A 23,803-nucleotide genomic window follows, 5' to 3' on the forward strand; every position below is an offset into this window, starting at 1 on the left:
GTAGTTTCTGCATTTGACACTTATATGTTTGTCATGTATTCTTATTGTTTTGTCTTTTCGTTTTTGTGCGACTAGTCAGCATTACGCATCGTTCTTTCACATTATTTTTCTTTGGGTTTATAGTTAGTTCGCTGGTTTTGTACCATTAGGTTTCACTACCTGAAAAGAATTGATCAAAAATTGAAATCCCTCCTGAGGTTATATATGTCAATGAGCTGACCAGATCACCAGGCTGCCATTATAGCCAGAGGCAGTATATAACACAAATGGGTCAATGAGTTGACCTTGTGTGGTATTGAGTTCCCAGGAAGTGAGTTTGGCCTGAGGTAATTTGAGTTATTACCATCGATTTGGTTGAAAAATGAGGTGAGACATGATCAATTCTCTTCAGGCAGTGAAACCTAATGCTATATTATTGTATCATTAATGCTAAGGGACATAGCTTGTTCAGCTTCTTGTGAGTTTCTTCCATGATTCCCAGCAACAAATTTTGTTTTTCAAAATTTCTTTATAGATATTTTTGTTGCTGAATAAAATTTGTGTGACTCGTATAGGCTACTTCTCTCGTACTTCCATACATACTGTTTGTTGTCATTTTGTCCAAGCAATACCGCACACCGACACCGCCTGGCTAATAATTATTTGGTGGAGAAGGGACACTAAAATGAATACACGGGATCGATACACGTGAATTGCTATGCACGATTTTGATATCAGACGAAAATCTTCGAATACTGGGTTAGAAATTGATGAATATCTCCCGCAAATGAATTTTCTCAAGAAACCAGATGTGGTCTCATACACTTGAAAATACGTGTTGAACAGATATGATATTCGCTAGAATGCGCTTTGAAAATTGGCCGTGCGCTTTGAACTCAAAATCGGACCATTTTATATTGCGTTGGTCCTGTAATACCCTGTATGGACTACAGCGTGTAGTACAGCTGCACTCACTGTAGGCAGTATAAAAGTCGATGACCATTGACCTCAATGGAGTATACAAGCTTATTCACGCACAACCAAGATCAATTACCCGGCATTGTGAGTAGCCTTAGTTATGTCCCTCGACTTATTATTAGTTCTAAAGAGCTTTAAAGGTTTGAACCAAATGGCTAATCGTGGCCATGGATTCAACCTACCATGGCGATTCCTGCCATGAAGATATAGGGTCGATGACACTGTGTACCGTGCAATAAAAACTATATTGACCGAAACGATCAACAATAACAGGGTTATTTTCAGCTCCTTTGATGACAAGCTATAAGGGTTATTATTATTATTATTATTATTATTATTATTATTATTATTATTATTATTATTATTATTATTATTATTATTATTATTATTGTTTAAATTGTTTTTCATTGTTAGGGTTTTGAAGCACGTGGAATGGAATCAATCAAACGACTGATCACTGGTCGTCACCTTATGACTGACAACAGGCTACACTTTATGCCCATCCCTAATATGAATCAAGCAGGATTGGAATCAGAATCGATATCAGATTCAGGATTTAATGACTCATTAGATGTATTTATGGCAAATGAAAAGAACGAGTCAGGTGAGGCATTGAAGAGAACAAGGAGACAAGTTGGTAGTCACAGGATTTGTCAATTTTCTAATACAAGTAAGTGTATCCCATTAATATCTATACACCACGGAGGGTTTAAAATACTTAAAAAACTCGGGAATGTCATAAAAGAGGCTTGGTGTTGGAACTTGATTGACCAGGGGTCCATTTCACTAAACTTTTAACCCTTCGTAACTCAAGTAACCGTTCGTAAAGTTACGAATACCTAATACTAGACGTAACTTTACGATACGACGGGTCCCTGCAGTAAATCCCTATTACTTACGATTAAGGGTACTGTTCGTAAGTAAGTTTAGTGAAATGGAACTTACGACTCGATCGATTTCAAGACTTACGAAGCTTCGCAAAGTTGAGTGACATGGACCCCAGATTCACCAGGATCGGTATAATAAACTCATTATAGACAAGGCTCTTTAAGTATCTGATCCAGAATGTTCACTTACTTGTGTACGTTTCAACAACACCTGTTGTCTTTATCAGCACTTGATAGGCAGTGACTGCTATTGGCAATCGACGCTAGAAGTAGTTCCAGTGTTGATATTAGAGTTGCCAGTTGGTTTTTATTCAAGAGGGTTTTTTTTATCACTGTTGGAACTGTAGGCGTCCTGGAATTCTGGCCATGTTCTCCAGTGTAACTTATGAAAATCAACTTGCATCATTTGATGCGCTGTTAATTAATAAAAACAGTCAGATTTATAGAAAAAGTGATTGAAAAAGAAAGATTATCATTTTCTTGGCAATGCAGCTGCAGAACTTCAAATGTTTTGTCCAACTGTTTCTCAAATAATATTAAACTCGTACACCTTCCCAAATTGGCTTCCTTACATCATAATTGTTAGGTCATATTACTTCGAATGAATATGTCCTTTGATTGTGTAAGCTATTATATAATAACTGAATTATATATCATTATGTTAAAGAAAATTTTGAATTCTCTGTTTCTTTGCAGTGGCGAAGACCGCCCGAATAGTTTTTACACCCGTTCAAGGAAATTCCCTCTTCACTTTAGAAGGAGTGAAATCTATGTGCAGTCTTCAAAACACTATTAACGATTTTACCGCAACTGTAGATCGGTCCAACCTAGACACTACCAACAACAAATTGGATCAATGTAAAAACACATGGTCAATTTTGGACCCGATAACTTCCATTCATGGGAAGACGTATTGTGAAGAAATCACAGACTATGATTTAAAGAGATTGAGAGATCTTTTGAAAACATGCGTCTCCTATTATGAGCTGGGTCTTCTAACAGACTCATGTGATGACATGAAATCCAATTGCCAGAGCCAAGTTCCAGATGAATGTCTCTCCAATAATACAGTTGTTAGTGTATTCCATTACCTGACACCAACAAGTTTTGTGAAAGCTGTCAGAGATAACACTTCTAGACTTGAATCTACCATGATGTTTTTGAATATAAACGAGTCTGAAAGACATTCATTGTACATGAACGTTTTTGAAGATAAAACAGTAAGCGATGGAATAACAAAGGTTGATGCCGTGCAATTCTTCATGAAATTTGACTTATTCAGACAATATTTGAATTCCGATACAAAATATATAGCGTCTGGCGTCGCTGTAGCGGTCGTTATCATTATGTGGTACACTGGATCGCTATTCATAACAGCTATGACAATCCTAAATATAGGGATGTCTTTCACTGTAGCATATTTCCTTTACAAAGTTGTCTTTCAGTTATCATTCTTTCCATTTGTTAATATTCTTACCCTGGTTCTGCTCATTGGAATCGGAGCAGATGATACTTTTGTGTTTATGGACATCTGGATTAAAACCAAAGCAGATCTTCCAGGCAACGACCTCACTTCAATTCTTTATGCAAGTCTTCGCCATGCTGCTGTTACCATGTTTGTGACAAGTTTTACAACAGCTTCGGCGTTGTTTACGAACATAATAAACCCAATTGTAGCTATAAAATGTTTTGCTGTGTTTGCAGGAACAGCTATAATGGTCAATTTTATCTTTACAATCACGTGGCTACCGGTTGTTATTGTGATAGATGATTGGTGTAATGAACGTTGGTTTGGATGGCATAAATCACTTCTAAAGCAAATCAAAAACACATTGAAACCTTTAACGAAAGTGTTTGATAAATTAATATCTTTATATTTCCCAATGTTTATATTTAAATTTCGGTATTTATGGATAGTTTTGTTCGCATCCTTTGCAATCGTAGGAGCATTCTTAGTCTTTGTAACTCCAAAATTGAAAATATCACAAAGGGGCATAACTACACAATACCCACCACACCATGGGCACAGCCCTGAGCTGCTTCAAAGGGAATAGCCCCCTCAATTTGATATTTTCTTGTATTTTGACAAATAATCCCCTATAGTCACATCATAATTTCTTTTACATTTTGGTTCTTGGACAAATGTCTTCAACGAAGCGCCATCTATCTAGTAGTTGGACAAATAATCCCCGTACAGTCGCGACAGGGCGTGTGGGATTTTGGTATTTGGACAAATAATTTCAGACAGAGAGGGTGTGTTGGTTGAAAACAGCCCGACGGTGTTGGTCGGCGTAGACGCAGTGTCTTCAACGAAGCGCCATCTATCTAGTAGTTGGACAAAGAATCCCCCTACAGTCACGACATGGCTTTTTGGATTCTGGTATTTGGACAAATAATTTCAGACAGAGAGGGCGTGTTGGTTGAAAACAGCCCGACGGTGTTGGTCGGCGTATACGCAGTTGAAAACTCATTATTTGAGTACGTCCAAGGTTCCACACCATGGGCCATTAACCAAGTGCGTCCATGTCCAAATAGGATATGCACTCAATTCTTGGTTTTATGTTGGCGCAGTCGGCGCAGACGTAGTTCTGAATTCGATAGAGGGCTTATAGGTCTTGGTTTTATGTTGGCGCAGTCGGCGTAGACGTAGTTCTGAATTCGATATGGGGCTTTGAAAACAGCATGCTTCTTAACAGGACATAGACACACTTGCGTGTAGGTCTTGGTTTTATGTTGGCGCAGTCGGCGCAGACGTAGTTCTCAATTCGATAGAGGGCTTATAGGTCTTGGTTTTATGTTGGCGCAGTCGGCGTAGACGTAGTTCTGAATTCGATATGGGGCTTTGAAAACAGCATGCTTCTTAACAGGACATAGACACACTTGCGTAAACACAATGCACGACTAAACATAATGTATGAGGGAATGCCTCGTTCTAACAAGAAAGCCCGACTGCGCGTTGGGACGAGAGACCTTATTTTTTGTAGTATATTTAGAATCAATCGTATCAAATTTTTACTTGAGTTGTAAAAACCATAAAAGAGTCTCAATCAGTCTCATTAATTTTTATGTATTTTGCTGTTTGTTGGTATAAGAAAATATGTAATAGTGCAATGCATCGCAACAAGACCAAAGTCATATAATTTGGATTCTATTATTTTTTAGAATTCAGTTCAGCCATCAATTCGCGGGAGAATTTTCCCAATTTTAACGTAATAAAATGGACTTTACAATCCATACCCGATGACCCCCCCTTTTTTTTTTTTGCGGCTACCCAATGAACCCCTTTCTTTGGTTGCGGCTACCCATAACCCCCTTTTTCTATAATATCATCATCAAAATGCAACTAAACAATGCAGAAACTGTCCAATTTTGCTTCATTTTTTCACAATTATGCCGAAAGTTTCAAAATTTTGCTACATTTTGTCACAATTTTCTACCCGATGACCCTTTCTTTAAATCTTATACTCGATGACCCCTTTTTTATTTTGTTTGTACCCAATGACCCCTTAGTTTTAAAAATAACGCTTTGTACCCGATATGCCCCTACTTCGCGACTCCGGTAGGCACATACCCGTCACTTCCAAAATTGAGTGCCCCCCCCTCCCCCGAGGTCCAAGTTGGATATGGTATACAAATGTGACTCAAAGACAGAGATATACACAATTATTGTTTAATTCTTGATGGTTTATTGATAGTAATAACAAAATATACTTACAAAATTGGATGCAAATATAAGTGAGATGATTGTAGTCATACAGTTATAACAAGATTAGAATGTACACGAATTTGTTTGCCTTATTAATACAGAAAGGTGTACAATAGAGTTGATAATGGTAATCATGGCTATGTGTCATTCTTTTGAAAATATGCAAGCTTCATAAGCATGTAATTGAAGATTCCGCATGTTTTGAAGGTGATAATGATACTTTTTTGATAATTTTGGCTATGGAGCACGGGCCCAAAACGGGGAGGCTGTATATTGCACGTCCCACGGCTGGTACCAGAGGATTATTTAAGCACTTCCCAGCAAGTCTTGCGGTTAGCATAGCTGTGTGAGTGAACATGACACCACTGCCCGCCCACTGCATACACACGTGCATGGTTAAATTTGAATTTGGACAGATATATTTACAATAAAAACACCTTCAAAAAGTTGGCCGATTTCACATTTTATGTTATCTTATCTACAGAAGGTGTGATTTATCCTTCGTGCATACATCACTTTACATCTGAAATCGACCAAGTAATAATGACACACGGACAATTCTTAAACAACATCTTTTGCACAGAGTTCAATGGGATTTGAAAAATATAGTGGCAGTTGAAACTCTAGTGATAACACTTTTACAGTGCATGATGGGGCTTCCTTAAATCATCCTCTGGGCTGGTACGTTCAATCTCAGCCCATTGTCATTCCGAAGCAATAAATATTTGACTTCAACAGGAAGGCCTGTTTCCATTGCTACATTCTTGATGTCTTATATTAAACGAAAGTAGGCCCCTACGATTGCCGGATTCCGAATGATATTGTTGATTGTAACACATAATAAGTTCTATGTTAAACCTTTGTTTTACATTACCTAATTACAATTGGGTGAACAATGTGTTCGTATGTTTACTGCGCTCTGTACAAAATAGAAGAATAACATTACATAAAACCCTCCACCACTAAATACTTACAAATTAATACATGAAGAAAATAATATTTAAACTGGACTAGCCTACTGCCTAACATTTTGTGTCTTGAGCTGTTTAAGGTGGTTATTCAGGCATTATAAAAGTGCTCTAAACAGATTAATTGAGTAGACCAAAGTACACTGATCAATATGCCTTTTCTTTGGAATCAATCGGACATAGGCCTACATTTTTCAAAATACATCAATTTATATTTTCTTTGTATCGTATTGTCTTTATCAATAATCAATCAAGTCAATAAGCTAAAATGACTGCAGAAGCTCATTAACATATAATTTTTGCCAATATTTTGCTAAAAATCCATGCATAAATGTTGAATATGTTCAGGGGTACTTTTATTTTGCATAAATTTGCCCTGAAACTTGGTCAAAGTGTTTCTAATATGTTTTAATGTATTATATAGTGAAGCCACCCCTTTGCAAACAAAAACGATTTCAACATCGTTTGAAAAAGTTATTAAATCCCTAATTTGCATATTTCCATAATTCAGTAGCATTTATGCAAATTAGGTCATTAATTATGCAAATTAGAGGGCGGCTTCACTCTATAATACATTAGAACATATTATAAACACTTTGACCAAGTTTCACGGCATCAATACCAGGCATATACATTTTGTAAGGTCTACTGCAAAAACATTGCCATTGAACACAGTAATACCTTACCCAGCAAACCATAAACGTTTCAACATCCTTTGCAAAAGGTTATAAAAGGTTGTCAGAAAACGTTTCAATGTGGGGTTCTATAATGCGTTCATTAATGGTATAAAACGTTTTCATAACATTCCATAACTTTTGATGGTAATTACTCAGGGCGTAGCCAGCTTTCTTGGTCAGGGGGGGGCAACAAAAATTCAATGGCACAGTTGAAAAAAAATTGCAGTTGCAACTTGTGACATGAAATTTTTGTTCTTAGAGAGACTGTACATGTTTTGGAACTTCCAAAAAGGCTTTATTGGGGCCATATGCGGGCGTAGCGCGCTAAAAAAATTGCATTTGACACTATTTTTGCCCATGATCGGGGTGAGTTTTGATGACAAAGGGGCACCTTGCCCTTTTTTCCCCTTTGCCCTTTGGTCAGGGACCCTTCTTTCTTTCATTTTATCAGGGGGGAAGTTTGGCCCCCCTGCCCCCCCCCCCTCCTGGCTACGCTACTGTAATTATTGCACAACAAGCAACAATGTTTGACAGAAAATAGATAAATGCGAGTGATATCATTGGTATACATGTACAAACGTTTTTATAACATTCCTAAAACATTATTGAAAACTTGGTACAAATCATTCTAAACAGAATGTTATTTTGGAGTTGCAAAAATATTTTGAAGAAAATGTTTGTCCAAGTATTTACAATAACGTTTTTAAAATGTTTTCACGACCTTTATATAACGCGACATTTAAATTTTAGAACAATGTTTTACGTTTTTATAACATTCCAGCAACATTTTTGAAAACTTGGTACAAATCATTCTCAACAGGATGTTATTTTGGAGTTGAAAAAATATTTTGAAAACAATGTTTGTCTAAGTATTTACAATCACGTTTTTAAAATGTTTTCACGACCTTTATATAATGCGACATTGAAATGTTATTACAATGTTTTACGTTCTTATAACATTACAAAAACATTTTTTTTAAAACTTTGTACAAATCATTCTAACCAATCGTGATGTTTTATTTCATCACGCTCTAAACAATAATTATCATTTTCAAGGAAATAACAAATAGACCTACACATAAAAGATTATTAATGATTTTAGGCCCTAAAATATGCATGTTGGGACCAGACTCCAGAAGCGTCAGCCCTGAGAGAAATGTTATAAATTGGGCCTTTTGACGAATACAAATACCTTCAATTCCGGGCTTCAATATTATTTTAGTAACCTTATAGTCAAAACGATTTCCTGTGGCATCATGCCCGACAAATTTAGGTGAAAACTGCATTTTAAGTGATGTCATTTTGCTGATTATCGTGACGAAATCCCGCGGACAATAATTTTATTTGTGTAGGCCTACTTACCTTTTAACGCCGATTTCAGATTCTGGTTCTTTAATATGTCTTATGATACGGCATCCAAGCAAAAACCAAAATACTGTCTTCTTTATTATACAGGTGTCTTAACGCGTTGTTGTCCGAGTAATTACAAATGAGCTCGACTCATTAAGGCTACATGCTCTTTTTGGTTGAAATTTTTGGCGGGAAATAATCCCGCCAAAACATTAAAGTAATCTTTTCCCACAACTAAATATCATAGTCAGGAAATTAATGATGCATCTGGTAGCTTAGATCATAACTTTTATTATACTTAGTTGCAATTATCCCAGAAAATTCTTGATTTGTTTTTACAGAGTCTTGAATTGTCGATGTTTTGATCAAAAACATCACTCGGTGTATTTTGAAACTCGAGGCATTAACTCTTCTCAAATTAGCCCCAAATCATAATTTATTATATGCACGTGTAGCAAACACCAATGGGAATAATTGGACGTTGTTTGCGGAGCCTAAATTTGGTTTGATTTTATTTCACAATAATTCTAAGGTGAGAATTTTGACCTGACATTTCCTTTTTGGATTTCAAATTTAGATTCATTGATATGTGATATTTTGAATAAATAAAGAGTACGCTTACCTTTCTGCAACACTTCCCGGTATCATTAAGCATCTGCTGATAACCGACATTTTAGCTGAAAACAGTCCCTTCCTATTATTTTTGAACAAAATATGTTTCAAAAGTGCGTACACTATGCGTATAAACTAGCACAGCGAGGTAATGAACAGAGCTATTTACGGTGGGGTATATATCTATTGTAAGCTATTAGGATAGGCCTATAGTATATCTTCCCGCAAGTGACAAGATGTGCATGTCAAGCAGGGCGGTATATTCAAACGCTATTGTCTGGATCATTGAGTATCGATTGCGCACGTATACATGCAGCACGGATGTGTGTGGTCCTCCCCAGGTTTTGACATAAATTACAAATGACGTCGTGAATTGCATTTGACACTATTTTTGCCCATGATCGGGGTGAGTTTTGATGACAAAGGGGCACCTTGCCCTTTTTTTCCCCTTTGCCCTTTGGTCAGGGACCCTTCTTTCTTTCATTTTATCAGGGGGGAAGTTTGGCCCCCTGCCCCCCCCCCCCTGGCTACGCTACTGTAATTATTGCACAACAAGCAACAATGTTTGACAGAAAATAGATAAATGCGAGTGATATCATTGGTATACATGTACAAACGTTTTTATAACATTCCTAAAACATTATTGAAAACTTGGTACAAATCATTCTAAACAGAATGTTATTTTGGAGTTGCAAAAATATTTTGAAGAAAATGTTTGTCCAAGTATTTACAATAACGTTTTTAAAATGTTTTCACGACCTTTATATAACGCGACATTTAAATTTTAGAACAATGTTTTACGTTTTATAACATTCCAGCAACATTTTTGAAAACTTGGTACAAATCATTCTCAACAGGATGTTATTTTGGAGTTGAAAAAATATTTTGAAAACAATGTTTGTCTAAGTATTTACAATCACGTTTTTAAAATGTTTTCACGACCTTTATATAATGCGACATTGAAATGTTATTACAATGTTTTACGTTCTTATAACATTACAAAAACATTTTTTTAAAACTTTGTACAAATCATTCTAACCAATCGTGATGTTTTATTTCATCACGCTCTAAACAATAATTATCATTTTCAAGGAAATAACAAATAGACCTACACATAAAAGATTATTAATGATTTTAGGCCCTAAAATATGCATGTTGGGACCAGACTCCAGAAGCGTCAGCCCTGAGAGAAATGTTATAAATTGGGCCTTTTGACGAATACAAATACCTTCAATTCCGGGCTTCAATATTATTTTAGTAACCTTATAGTCAAAACGATTTCCTGTGGCATCATGCCCGACAAATTTAGGTGAAAACTGCATTTTAAGTGATGTCATTTTGCTGATTATCGTGACGAAATCCCGCGGACAATAATTTTATTTGTAGGCCTACTTACCTTTTAACGCCGATTTCAGATTCTGGTTCTTTAATATGTCTTATGATACGGCATCCAAGCAAAAACCAAAATACTGTCTTCTTTATTATACAGGTGTCTTAACGCGTTGTTGTCCGAGTAATTACAAATGAGCTCGACTCATTAAGGCTACATGCTCTTTTTGGTTGAAATTTTTGGCGGGAAATAATCCCGCCAAAACATTAAAGTAATCTTTTCCCACAACTAAATATCATAGTCAGGAAATTAATGATGCATCTGGTAGCTTAGATCATAACTTTTATTATACTTAGTTGCAATTATCCCAGAAAATTCTTGATTTGTTTTTACAGAGTCTTGAATTGTCGATGTTTTTGATCAAAAAACATCACTCGGTGTATTTTGAAACTCGAGGCATTAACTCTTCTCAAATTAGCCCCAAATCATAATTTATTATATGCACGTGTAGCAAACACCAATGGGAATAATTGGACGTTGTTTGCGGAGCCTAAATTTGGTTTGATTTTATTTCACAATAATTCTAAGGTGAGAATTTTGACCTGACATTTCCTTTTTGGATTTCAAATTTAGATTCATTGATATGTGATATTTTGAATAAATAAAGAGTACGCTTACCTTTCTGCAACACTTCCCGGTATCATTAAGCATCTGCTGATAACCGACATTTTAGCTGAAAACAGTCCCTTCCTATTATTTTTGAACAAAATATGTTTCAAAAGTGCGTACACTATGCGTATAAACTAGCACAGCGAGGTAATGAACAGAGCTATTTACGGTGGGGTATATATCTATTGTAAGCTATTAGGATAGGCCTATAGTATATCTTCCCGCAAGTGACAAGATGTGCATGTCAAGCAGGGCGGTATATTCAAACGCTATTGTCTGGATCATTGAGTATCGATTGCGCACGTATACATGCAGCACGGATGTGTGTGGTCCTCCCCAGGTTTTGACATAAATTACAAATGACGTCGTGAATGACCCAGCGTTTTCATTTTATTATTACTAAATTAATCGTCGTTTATCACGAGTGCTAAGAGTCGTACCAGTTCAATTCATCAAAATTAATTTGTATTAAATGAAAAACAAACAGACAAGTAGAGTCATATGTCTTTCTATGACCGTATTCCTACCAAAATCTGATTTTCAATACATAGAAACGTGTTGATATGTATATCTTTGAAAATCGCCGAATGTTAACCACAGTCACCGTGGCACAGTATAGGCATCTTTAGCATTCATAGTGCAATTGGCAGTGGTTCGAACCCCGGTGAAAATTTTGTATTTTTTATTCTTTTTACTAATGCGCAGTGCCGTTTTTCAAACACGCCCCTGAATGAAACTCATGGGCAAGTACCCTTAAAGATTTGGTGGGAGATTTGTCATCCACCGTTATCCATTCATGGGTCCTCGGGTTATGTGCCACGTGCGTGTTGAACATCATGTCCAAACCAAAACAGTTAACTTAGTTTTCCTTTTTGTTACCTATGTACACCATGTCTCTTTACTTCCATTGTTATTAATACACCAATGCTTGTAGAAAGAAATCAAGTTGACGTCAAGGTTAAGCAACCAAAAGTGTCATCCGAATCGACCTAAGCTTAGTAGGCCTATTGTTAGTAACTGGTGGCCCATTGTGTATGTTTTTTCTCCCTCCACCAGTTCCAAGAACAGGGAATAAAAAACTTCAAAAAAAAAAAAAAAAAAGAAAATGTACACAAAGTGCAAAGCAACGTAACAAGACAAAACTTTCATACCATTTTCATAAAAGTTCGCGAGGGAATTCGTCACAATTTTTTCCAAACACTTATGACAAAGGTTATAATTTATTTGAAATACACTAAATCTAAATTACAATGGGCTATTCCAGAAATTTTCCACACACCCCACAAAGGTGACATTGGGATTTCCCACAGATTTCCCCCTCAATATTGCTTGGGAATTCCTATCATGAAATGTCGAAAGAACATCCCATTTCCCATCCAGATGCACATCGGAATGTAAATGTCGGGAAATCACATATAATTTTGCAAAATCATTCATGGGAAATCCCACATTTTGTTTTAAATTTAATTTTGTCACCTTTGGGGGGTGTGTGGAAAATTGCTGGAATAGCCCAATGGCTATGCTTTCAAAAATTGAGCAGTTCAATACATGATTATTCTTTATTGTAACTGCTTCATTAATAAATAATAGGGGCTTCACTTACAAAATGATTGTTTAAGGTCTTACAAAATTATATGCCATATTACCGTCCATAATGTACATTCATACACCAGTTCGTTTGGGCTTTGTTTGTGTAAACATAATTGGGGTACTCTTAATCTAAATTGCAACAGAAAATTCTGCAGTTTTGAATACATGACAAGGATTTCAATTTTTTTCGTGCTGGACTTAAGGGATCTGGAATGAGCGTTTTGGGGGAGAAATTTTGGCACCTATTTTGTGGACATCATAATAATTCATCACTTTTTTTCATCACTTTTTATCACTTTGAAAACAAAATTACAAAATGCAATCAAACAATATCAGGGCATGGAATAATAATATTAAATTTCTCAATCCATGGGCTTTAAACATTATACAGAAAATTAAACAATCTTTTTTCCATACAAAATAACGTGAAACGTAACAAATGAAAAATTTGCGAAGTGATGAAAAAATCCTCACTTTTGTCATCACAAAATGATAGAAAACATTAAAAATCAAAAATATAAAAGTAGTACAAAATCCTCACTTTTTTTCACCAGATAAAAAAGAAACATAATAAATAAAAAAATTGCAAAGTCATGACAAAATTCTCACTTTTTTCCTCACAAAATATTAAAAGACATAAAAAAATTCAAAATGTGCAAAGTGATGAAAAACTGTCACTTTTTTCCTCACAAACTTTAAATAAGAAACATAACAAATGAACAAATTACAAAGTGATAAAAAATCCTCACTTTTTTCCACAACAAATTTTAATAAGAAACATATACCAAATCAAAATATTACAAAGTGATAAAAATTTCAGGTTAGTACAATTTGTGACCCTGACTTCTCATACACGACTTTTCAACCCAAAAATTTCAGCCAATATGGTACATATTTTCTAATGATTCAAGCAAAAATTTTTTTTGGTAATTCTCAAAAACCCAACTTAACTAAATAACAAAAACTGATGCTAAACTTAAAATGTGTAGGCCTATCCATTATTTAAATTCAATCAAACCCGGAAATTAAGCATGTTATTAAAACCCTAACCCACGATGGGTAGATTTTTTTTTGGGATTACCCAAATCAGCTATAATGCGTAACATATTAAAAGGGCTACTGCATGGAGGTGAGGTTTATGACCAAGAAATGTAAATATTGACTTTCCCTCTGTGTGTGTCATCACATGAACAATTACGTAATAGTATTGACTTTTGTTGAACCATGGTTGAACTTGTTAAGGCCCAGTAAAAAAAATACATGTTTCTCGTTCGCGCCCTCATCCTTTTTTGAAGATTTTTCAAATTTCTTTTATTTTGTAAACTTTCAGTTATAACATGTTGAAAAAGATGTTTCAGAAGTTGAAACTTATTTTACGGCTTTGTAAATGCATAATACATCATTTAAGAAGAGTTTTGTGATCACTAGAGGGCCTACCTCTCAAAACAATAAAATAAAAAGGGCCTCCTCCTTTTTCTCAGATATCAATATGAGCTAATATGTGCGTCGAATACCCAAAAATGGTGCTAAATACAGGTATTTAGCGTCATTTCCCAATAAAATTAGAAAATAAAAGCCCCTCTCCTAATTTTTAAAAACCCGGACGAGAAGCATATTTTAATTTTTACTTGGCCTAAAAGGTCAGTGAACTCATCATCACTCCTGCCAGAGACCATGTTCTCGGGGGGGGCTGTGCAAGGCAACATGATTCAGCTTTGGCCCTTCAGATCTGTAACCTAAGTTTTTCCAAGCTGTCCCAAAAATTCTCTTCCCGTGAAAAGCAATTTGCTATCAATGCTGAAATGCAAAGGGGATACCGGAGTCACCGAGCCAGGGGCCAAAATTTCCGCATCGCATCGTTCAACTAAATAAAAATTCCTTTAAAAAAGGAACGGGGCGCCCAATGTGAGCTAGGACGTGATATGGTCATTATCAAAGAGCTTTTAAATAGAAATAGAGTCGCAATAGATTATATAATCTTTTGTTCGTTTGATGCCGATTAGAAGTTGCGACAGGCTATTCATAAAAGTGGTAACATTGTTTCGAATAAAGGGGTTCCGCCATTAAATTGGTCACTGATCCGGCATCATATTAACGCTCTACACAACAGGCGAGTATCAATAAGTGACCACACTACAGTCATGTGTAAGGGCAGTCATGTGTAAAGTGGTACCATTGTACTCATGTATCCCAAATGTGTGCTTGTGTGGGTCTGAAGACTATGAGGAGGCTTTAGCTGTCGATGCAATCATCTTTACCACCCACCTGACGATAGGTGTTTCATTTAAATAAATTGAATGCTCTTGGTGATCGATTACACATTAGAATGTATGAAGGCTGCCATTTCCAGTCCATATATCTATTACACTATAATGGTAATCGCTATACGTATACATGTAAGTATTTAAGTATAGGCCTATAAAGGTTGTTTTTAAGAAATTTCCATTTAATTTTATTTTAAGAAGGAGATTGGTATAGAAATAGTGGCGTACCCAAAGAGGGGAGGGGGTTGGGGAGGGACATATTCACCTCTGTGAGAAGTCTTGGGAGGGGGGAGGGAGGAAGAGGGCGGAGGGGACATGGAGAATGAGAGAGGGCTGGAGGAAGGGATAATAAAGACAAGTAGATAAATAGAAATATAATGAAAATGATGGGAATGAGAGAGGGAGGGTGAGATGGGACAATGAGAGCGAGGGAGTGATAAAATGTAGGCCTAGGAACGAATAAGTACAGAGAAGGAAAAGAAAGGAATGATGAATACATTTAATAATAATTATTAGGCCTATATAATAACTAAACACATAACAGCACTGGGCAGCCATTCGACGATGTCAATGCCTTTATTCGTTACGTAATTAAAACGCCCAGTCAGATGTATTTCACACCTACCAAACACAACTCACCCAATTTCGCAAACTGGACGTTGAATGTACACTCTCATGAATATTGATTGGCAACATTTTCCAATATGTCAGCGCTCTAATCGGAAACAATAGAACAATAGACCCTGCAGAGCGTTGGTCATTATGGTGAATTCCATGGCATGGTGTTTAGATTTGGTATTATAATGATTTTTTTTTTTTTTTTGTAGAAGATGATCAAATGCAAGAGAAATGTGTTTGATTAGGGAAGGTGTATCACAGGACCGTTTCGGATGAAATAAATTGAATTGGAATGAAGCTGTCGTGTCAATTTGCGATTATGTGGGGCGGGGGAGTTCTGTTTTGGGGGCATATTGTAGTGAATTTCGTTATGCAGGGGGGTATATGATGGATAGTATAGAAGACACAAATAAGTAAGCTCTCCTGGCAAAATATGGGGGGGTTATCCGGGGTTTATGTTGAAAAAGAAAAGTTTTTATAAATGTATAACGTCTGTGATACATATACATCATCTACTTGCTAATACACTGAAAATCTAATAGAGATGAAGGATAAAAATCAATTCATTCTTCATAAAAAGAACATTCATTCTTCATAAAAGTAGCTACCCAGCAAACACAAAACGTTTTCGACATCATTCGCAAAAGGTTATAAAAGGTTGTCAGAAAACGTTTAAATGTTGGGTTATATAAAGGGTACATTAAGAGTATAAAACGTTTTCATAACATTAAATAACATTTGTTGGTAATTTACTGCACAGCAAACACAAATGTTTTATAGAAAACATTTAAATGTCGGGTTATATAAAGGGTATAAAAACGTTTTAATAACATTCCAAAAATATTTGTGAAAACTTGGTACAAATCATTCTAAACAGAATGTTATTTTGGGGTTGAAAAAATATTTTGCAAAAAATATTTGCCCAAAATATTTTAAATAAGGACAAATGCCCGCAAATAAATTGCAATGAACAAAATAATCATGTGCCCTAAAATCGTGCCAAGCCCACCCCTATAGCCAAAGTCATCCTTGAAGAACTAATATCACTTTCAAAACATACTGAATCTTCAATTATTATGCTTAGGAGTGCTCATAAATACTTTGGTAGAGGGGGGGCTGAAAAATATGTAGGGGGGGTTATAAAATTTTAGGAGTTCTGAATATAGGGGATTCAAAAGTTTTGGGTGTATGAACAGGGGGTTAAAAAGTTTTTGTGCACTTAGAGGGGGGGGGGCTGTAAAATTTTTTAGCAACATTAGTCCTGAAGTAAAAAATAAACGAATAGCCTGAAATATTTTCGCAAATGTTCCAGTATTAAAAACCAAAACAAAAGTTCATTCCAGATAAGGGTATTTATTTGATCAGGTCCTTAATGTATTTTGATAAGTCATTCAATAGTCAAAGATATATTTAGTATCAAGTGTTGAAAAAAGTTCTTTATCCACGAAATCTTTTTTTTATTACGAAACATGGTTAACACTTCTTTATACTTTTCTTAACTTTGTGATGAGTCCCTGAATTAATGAATTAGAATGTCCCTATGCCTATTTAAATCTTTAAGGTTCTTTATAGAACTTTTTAAGGTTTAAGAGTGTCTTTTTATCAGGATCTAATGCCAAAAAATAATGCATCAACTTTTTATCAAAATCATCAAAACAACTCAAACAACAACAGAGTGTATAAAAGTAAGAAAAGTAAGAAAGAAGAATAATGACACAATCTTACCACCAAATTTCGCATCAATTATTATGAATGCAATTAAAAGGGCATTTCCTGATCCACAGCATCATCCCCCCACGTTTCTCAAAAATTTCTTGCAGATTAATTCGTTTTGCAAACATATCGTGAAATTTGAATTTCGTTCTGGTATACCAGAACGAAATTTCAACACATAATTTGTCTATGGCCCAGTGTAATCATGGTAATACACATAATCATGCATAATTAACTCGCAAACGCAAAATCGGAATCAACTGAAATTGTGGGTATAAGCTTTGTTCGTGGATATCTACTGAAAAATGTAATAAAAAGAGGATGCTAGGATCACGAAATCCTCCTTTAAAGTTATTTTTTAATTCATCATTTCTAATTCATCATTTTAAAACGTAGGCCTACAGTAGTCACACCTATCAGACTTCGAAGTTAATCTTCCATATTTGATCAAATCTATTCAATTATACATTTCCCTATTTGAACGCCACGCATGATGTGCATATGTGCACATTAATCAATGGTATTTCATCACATTAAATACCATCATTATCTGGAACACCACCATTAAAATTATATTAATTCAACGTCACACACCGTCGTCATCCCTATATCTTCGTGTTAAAAATTGCCGTGGTAGTACGATAAATCCTCACGTTTTTCAAAAACTACGCATGGTGATTTTGTTCGAGATAGGCCTTGCGACTCAGGCTATGCATACAATTTGAGATTTTGAGAGCCGGCCACACTGTTTCTATTCTATGTTTTACGATTTTCGCATGATCAGTATATGGCTGGCCGTAACCGCCACAACGTGGAGCTGCTACGCGTAGCTTACTTTTCGCTTCGCGGAGCTAAATTGACCGATCATGTTAGATCTTTTCATTACGCGGAGCCAGTTGATGCATCATCGTTCCAGAGAGAGAAAACTCTTGCCAAAATTAATGTTTACTATGTGGATTTTAAATGAATCGAATGTAAATAAACCACCAACAGTTGTACAGGATCAATACCATTGTTTGATTAGTGTATAGTCAATGTTACCTTGCATGCATGTGCCATGTGTGTGGCGTGTTTGTTTGTTTGTCTACTGTGTCAGGCCAGGATCACTGACACCCACGGTACTGATACTGTCATACTATCACGGTGATCATATTGTTAAATGTTGTTGACTTTAAAATAATCATGATGCAGTCATGTCTAGTAGAATTCACCACGACCTTTGAAGGACTTAAACCCCATTAAAAGCTATTAAACCAAGATAACACTCAATGAAAACAGCTCAACTATGTTACATCAGATCTTCTCTGGTTAAATACACACTGCACTTGTGTCTGTTTTACCTGTGCAATGAACAATGAGCTGGTATTATAGTTTCAGTTGGGTGAATGATTATATATCTTGCAACTACGTGAAGCTCGTCTGGCAAATTCTTAATGACTAAATTCGCTTCACGTAATGAGTAAGTCGTACTTGATTGGTCAGTTTTACCTCCGAGTAATGAAAAACTCTAACATGATTGGTCAATTTGGCTCCACGGAACAAAAAGTCAGCTACGCGTAGCAGCTCCACGTTGTGGCGGTTGCGGCCTACCATATCAGTATCCCATATGATATTTCTATTGTAAGAAAATTTTATTTGTTGTCACGTAAATCACAGGTTTCGTTTAAATGTACTAACTGGAAATTAAATGTACTAATTAGTGAGGACCGGTATTTTGCTGTGGATATGTTTAACTGCAATTTGCGGGTAAAAATTTGAAATCCTGGGTAAAAATTGTGATCATATTCAACTCTTTGAGAAATAATAATATAAAGGAATGCATGTAGAATCCAGCTGCAATACAATGTACATTATTGACACACTATCACGCTCTTTATCTTCGTCAATAATAGAATAATCGATTTCAATCGAATTGAATGCATGAGTTTGTAGTTGACTACTGAGCGACCTAAGCGATCGATTGCTAGCCAATCAGATAGAACTCCTTTTCTTGCGTTCAGTGAAATCCCACTCGCCTGTCGCTCACTACCACTCGCCCGTCGCTCACCAACGGAGTATTAAATTTATATTTATCGTATAGGACGTCGACGGTGTGCGTCAGTTTACCTTCATACTTTGATGTTGTAGGCCTATACTCGAAGATATACCCTTAACAATTATTAAATCCACTGAACAAATTACGTTCCCATATTAACTTTAAAGTAATCAAATATTCTCAGGTATAACGCCCACGCCTAAACACAAAACCTGCTATTTTTGAACTACGTATGCGCCGACTGCGCCGACATAAAAAGGGTCCAAACGGTCCAAACAGTACATGTAGCAGCAAAACACTCAAACACTATACTGGTATCAAACACAAAACAACATACCATACCAATTCAACTTCAACGGGGACAGCCCCCTCCAACACTGCGTCCATGCCCCATTTATAAAATCACCCATTTTAATTACGTCCACGCCCAAAGCCCAAACATGCCAAATCTCGACTACGTCTGCGCCGACATTAAACCAGGACCTATACTTTGTCCAATTTACATATGTACCAACAACAAACTCAAACACTATCAAACACAAAACAACATCTTGTAGGCATACTCCTTCAACGCCATTGGGGGATTTGGGACAAATCCCCCCGCTATACTGCGTCCACGCCCCATTTTTAAAATCACCACTTTTAACTACGTCCACGCCCAAACGCAAAATCTGCCATTTTCAACTACGGCTGCGCCGACTGCGCCGACTTAAAAACCAAGACCTATGTCCAACATATTAACATACTGTCCATGTACTGCCACCATACACATTCACACACAAACTAACATATTATACTAATTCAACGTCATGGGCACAAACCCCCCAAACACTATGTCCCATTCATAAAATCACGTCCAACCCCAAAGCCCAAACCTGTTAATTTTCAACTACGTCTGCGCCGACACGCCGACATAAAAACTAGAATAATTTGTCCTAGTAGGCCTGAAATACAATCACACACAAAAATACCACATCTTGTACTCCTTCAACGGTAACGGGGATAAATACCCCCGCAATACTACGTCCACGCCCCATTTATTAAAACCTGTCAATGTTCAACTACGTCTGCGCCGACTGCGCCTTGTTAAATACCGACACATATAGGCCTACTCCCGAGTAGTACACCAGCAAACATTATTACCATGATTACACGCAAACAAACACATTTCCTTTGTTCCAACGATGCGTCTACGCTGCATTTATCAAACCGCAAAAAAACTGTGTCCAAGTCAAACACCAACTCTGTCGGTTTTCAACTACGTCTGCGCCTACTGCGCCCACAAAAAAACCAAGACCTATACTTAGTCTCCAGAATACCACACTCACAACATTATCATACACAACTCATTACAACACAATACACCACTAGTCACGCACAAAACACCTAATTCCCATGCAATACCAACGCCCCAAAGAACAAACATGTCAATTTTTCGACTACGTCTGCGCCGACTGCGCCTTTTTAAAAACCAACACCTATACCGGGCACATACACTCCCGAGTAGTACATCTAACAAAAAATACACTATAAATTACAAACAAACAAACAGACTTCCTTTGTTTCAACTGCAACTTAAACAATGCATCTACGCTGCATTGATTAACCCGCCAATTTAAACTGCGTCCACGTCAAACGCCAACTCTGTCGGTTTTTCGACTATGTCTGCGCCGACTACGAACACAAAAAAACCAAGACCTATACTTAGTCTCCAGAATAACACACTCAGAACATTACCATACACAAATCATTAAAACAGAATACCCCACTCAAGCACAAAACACCCTATTCCAATACATACAAACATGTTACAACTTTATACAACTATACCCCCGAGAGGGGTATTCTGTAGTTACTCCCACAAAGGGATTACCCAATGTTCAAAGCAAATCATCCTATGGAGAAATATGACCAAATATACAAACACAACTACGAGTTTGAGCAGGATAATGACAATGTTAACTTTCTACCATATGTTGTTGTGTTTGGTGCAATTCCAAATGAACATAGAAGTTTGTGGAATCCTGACTCAAAAGCAACTGATAACGTGTCCTTAGATGACACTTTTGATGTAAGTGATCCTGGATCACAACAATGGTTGGTGGACTTTTGTAGCGATATCCGTAAACAACCATTTGTTAATAACCACTACGATGTTCATTGTTTTATAGAAGTGGTCATATCTCACATGCAGATGCCATGTCCTGGAAATCCAGTTATACCAGATATATGCTGTGAGAGAACGGACTTTCCTTATTCAAAGGAACACTTTCAGAAGTGTGCTCCAATCATATGCGCAGAATTCATGGATTGCGCTGGTTTGTTAACAGATTATTTCCATTTGCCCATCCCTCATGGACCATTGTATTCTGGTGACAACACGATATCAGCCTTTTCAATCGTTGCTACAAGCGTCTACAAAGACACACCCGAATATGTCCAGATGGATGAATTTTGGACCACTGCTGATTCGTGGACGACGAATCAGATCACGAAAGCTCCACCAGGCATGAAATGTGGCTGGTTTATTACGGCTGGCTTATATCAAATCTATTTTTACGCCATTCAAATAGGATTGGCAAATGGAACCTTACAGAGTATGGGGATATCATTAGTAATTGGCACTCTGATTCTGTTGCTCACGACACGTAATGTGCTCATCGCTCTCTATGCTATCTTATCTGTATCAGGAACAATCCTCGTCACCATCGGAACCTTGATCCTTCTTGGATGGCACCTGAATATCATTGAATGTGTGTTGTTATCGCTAGGTGTAGGATTATCCATAGATTTCACAATCCATTACGGTGTTGCATATTGTATAGCTCCAGTCACCGATCGCAAAGAACTTAGTGAATTTGCGTTAAAAAGTGTCGGTTCTGCAATAATTGCAGCAGCGGTCTCGACTTTCATGGCTGGTGCTATGATGATGCCAGCGAAAGTTTTGAGTTACTCACAACTCGGCGTTTTCTTGATGCTTATAATGTCCACAAGCTGGGTTTATGCAAACTTCTTTTCTTGTCCATCTGTAGGGTGTTCGGTGCTTCAAATCACTTAGCACAGATCCCAAGGTGTGGTTGTAGAGAGACCACCGTTATGGAGGTATCCACGAATATTGGGTATACAGTGTGTGGGGCTCAGGCTCATAATGACATGAAAATGAATAAACTTCACAATGATAATGAATAAAGGCACGAGACAGTCACACCTTCCAGACTGAAGAAAGGGCTATCCATACACCCCTATGAAAGACATGTCCATAATCTGCCGCATTGTTTACAGAAGGCGAACAATTTGAGACTATTTTCATGAAAATCGGAATATTTTTCAGGTTTTGACCCCTGTGGAGGTCAAATGGTGACCTTTGACCTTTCTGCGTATAACTCCAGAAGGGAATGTGCACAGATAGGTAAAAGTATACTTTTTCTGGATTGCTTTAACAAGAGGAACAATTTGGTAAACTTTTCAACAGCATTTGAGCAGTTTGAATTTTGACCTATGAACTTTGATCCTCCATATCTGAAAATTGCCAACGCTGACAGAGGTCCCAGTAAACATATTTTTGAAAGTGGTGGTCTTGAGAAGCAAAATCTATCAAAAGCAAAACTGTGGACACAAAAACAACGTTAAACCCACTGGCACCCAGACTACGAGTTCTCAAAGATTGTTCGAGAACAATTTGTGTACAAATCAATAGGGCATGCTAATGCAATGTTTGAATTTGCATTTTCCTTGGGTTTGGGGATCATCGTGGTTTTATTTCTTAAATGAGAAACATGTAATTGTGGACATAGGTGGGTCTAGTTTTAAACCCTCGATATTAAGGTTAATGAGGAAATTTAAGGTTAGGATTATGATAGTGCAAATACCCTTAATGTAACAGCATGAACAGGTGAACGTAACCTTAATAGGCTATCTATTTCCCCTTAAATTTCCCGCATTAACCTTAATATCGAGAGTTTAAAACTAGAACCACCTATGTCCACAATTACATGTTACTCATTTCGGCAACAAATGGACGGGTTAATTCTGCCCTCCATAATCAATGCAGGTGACTTTGGGGTAGCCCACGATATATTTACCACTTTATTTCCCTAAAATATCCCTCTATCATCAGTGGCGTACCGTGGCCGCCCCAACCCCGGGGGGCTGAAGAAGAAACAATTTTGCCGCCCCTTCCTTAACAGCCAGTAAAGGTTGACCCAATTTTTTTCTCGGTCGTTTGAAAAAGTGAAGAGCAAAAAGGGATTTTAGGCGCTAGCGCCCTAAAAGCAACCATTTTTTCAATTTTTTTTTATGCTTTTTCATTTTTTGCGCCCTTTTCTTTGATAATTCGTTTTGCCGCCCCTTCGTTTTTGCCGCGCCTGTTCTTGCCGCCCCTTCTTCTTCCGCCGCCCCTTCGTTTTTGCCGCCCCCTGCTTTGACCC

The 23,803-nt window shown here is 36.9% G+C and overlaps 1 protein-coding gene across 1 annotated transcript in view; it reads left to right on the forward strand.

Moving 5' to 3' along the window:
• Positions 1-22,490, forward strand: part of LOC140142159 (protein dispatched homolog 1-like) — a 23,632-nt gene extending 1,142 nt beyond the window's left edge. The window contains exons 3-6 of the mRNA XM_072164125.1: positions 1,372-1,627; positions 2,541-3,825; positions 21,014-21,039; positions 21,263-22,490. Of these exons, the coding sequence (XP_072020226.1) occupies positions 1,372-1,627; positions 2,541-3,825; positions 21,014-21,039; positions 21,263-22,434 (2,739 nt within the window). The 3' untranslated portion in view covers positions 22,435-22,490. The remainder of the gene's footprint in view (positions 1-1,371; positions 1,628-2,540; positions 3,826-21,013; positions 21,040-21,262) is intronic.
• Positions 22,491-23,803: the final 1,313 nt, after the last annotated feature.

Source organism: Amphiura filiformis, chromosome 20, assembly GCF_039555335.1.
Source record: "Amphiura filiformis chromosome 20, Afil_fr2py, whole genome shotgun sequence".
In the NCBI taxonomy this organism is placed as follows: Eukaryota; Metazoa; Echinodermata; class Ophiuroidea; order Amphilepidida; family Amphiuridae; genus Amphiura; species Amphiura filiformis.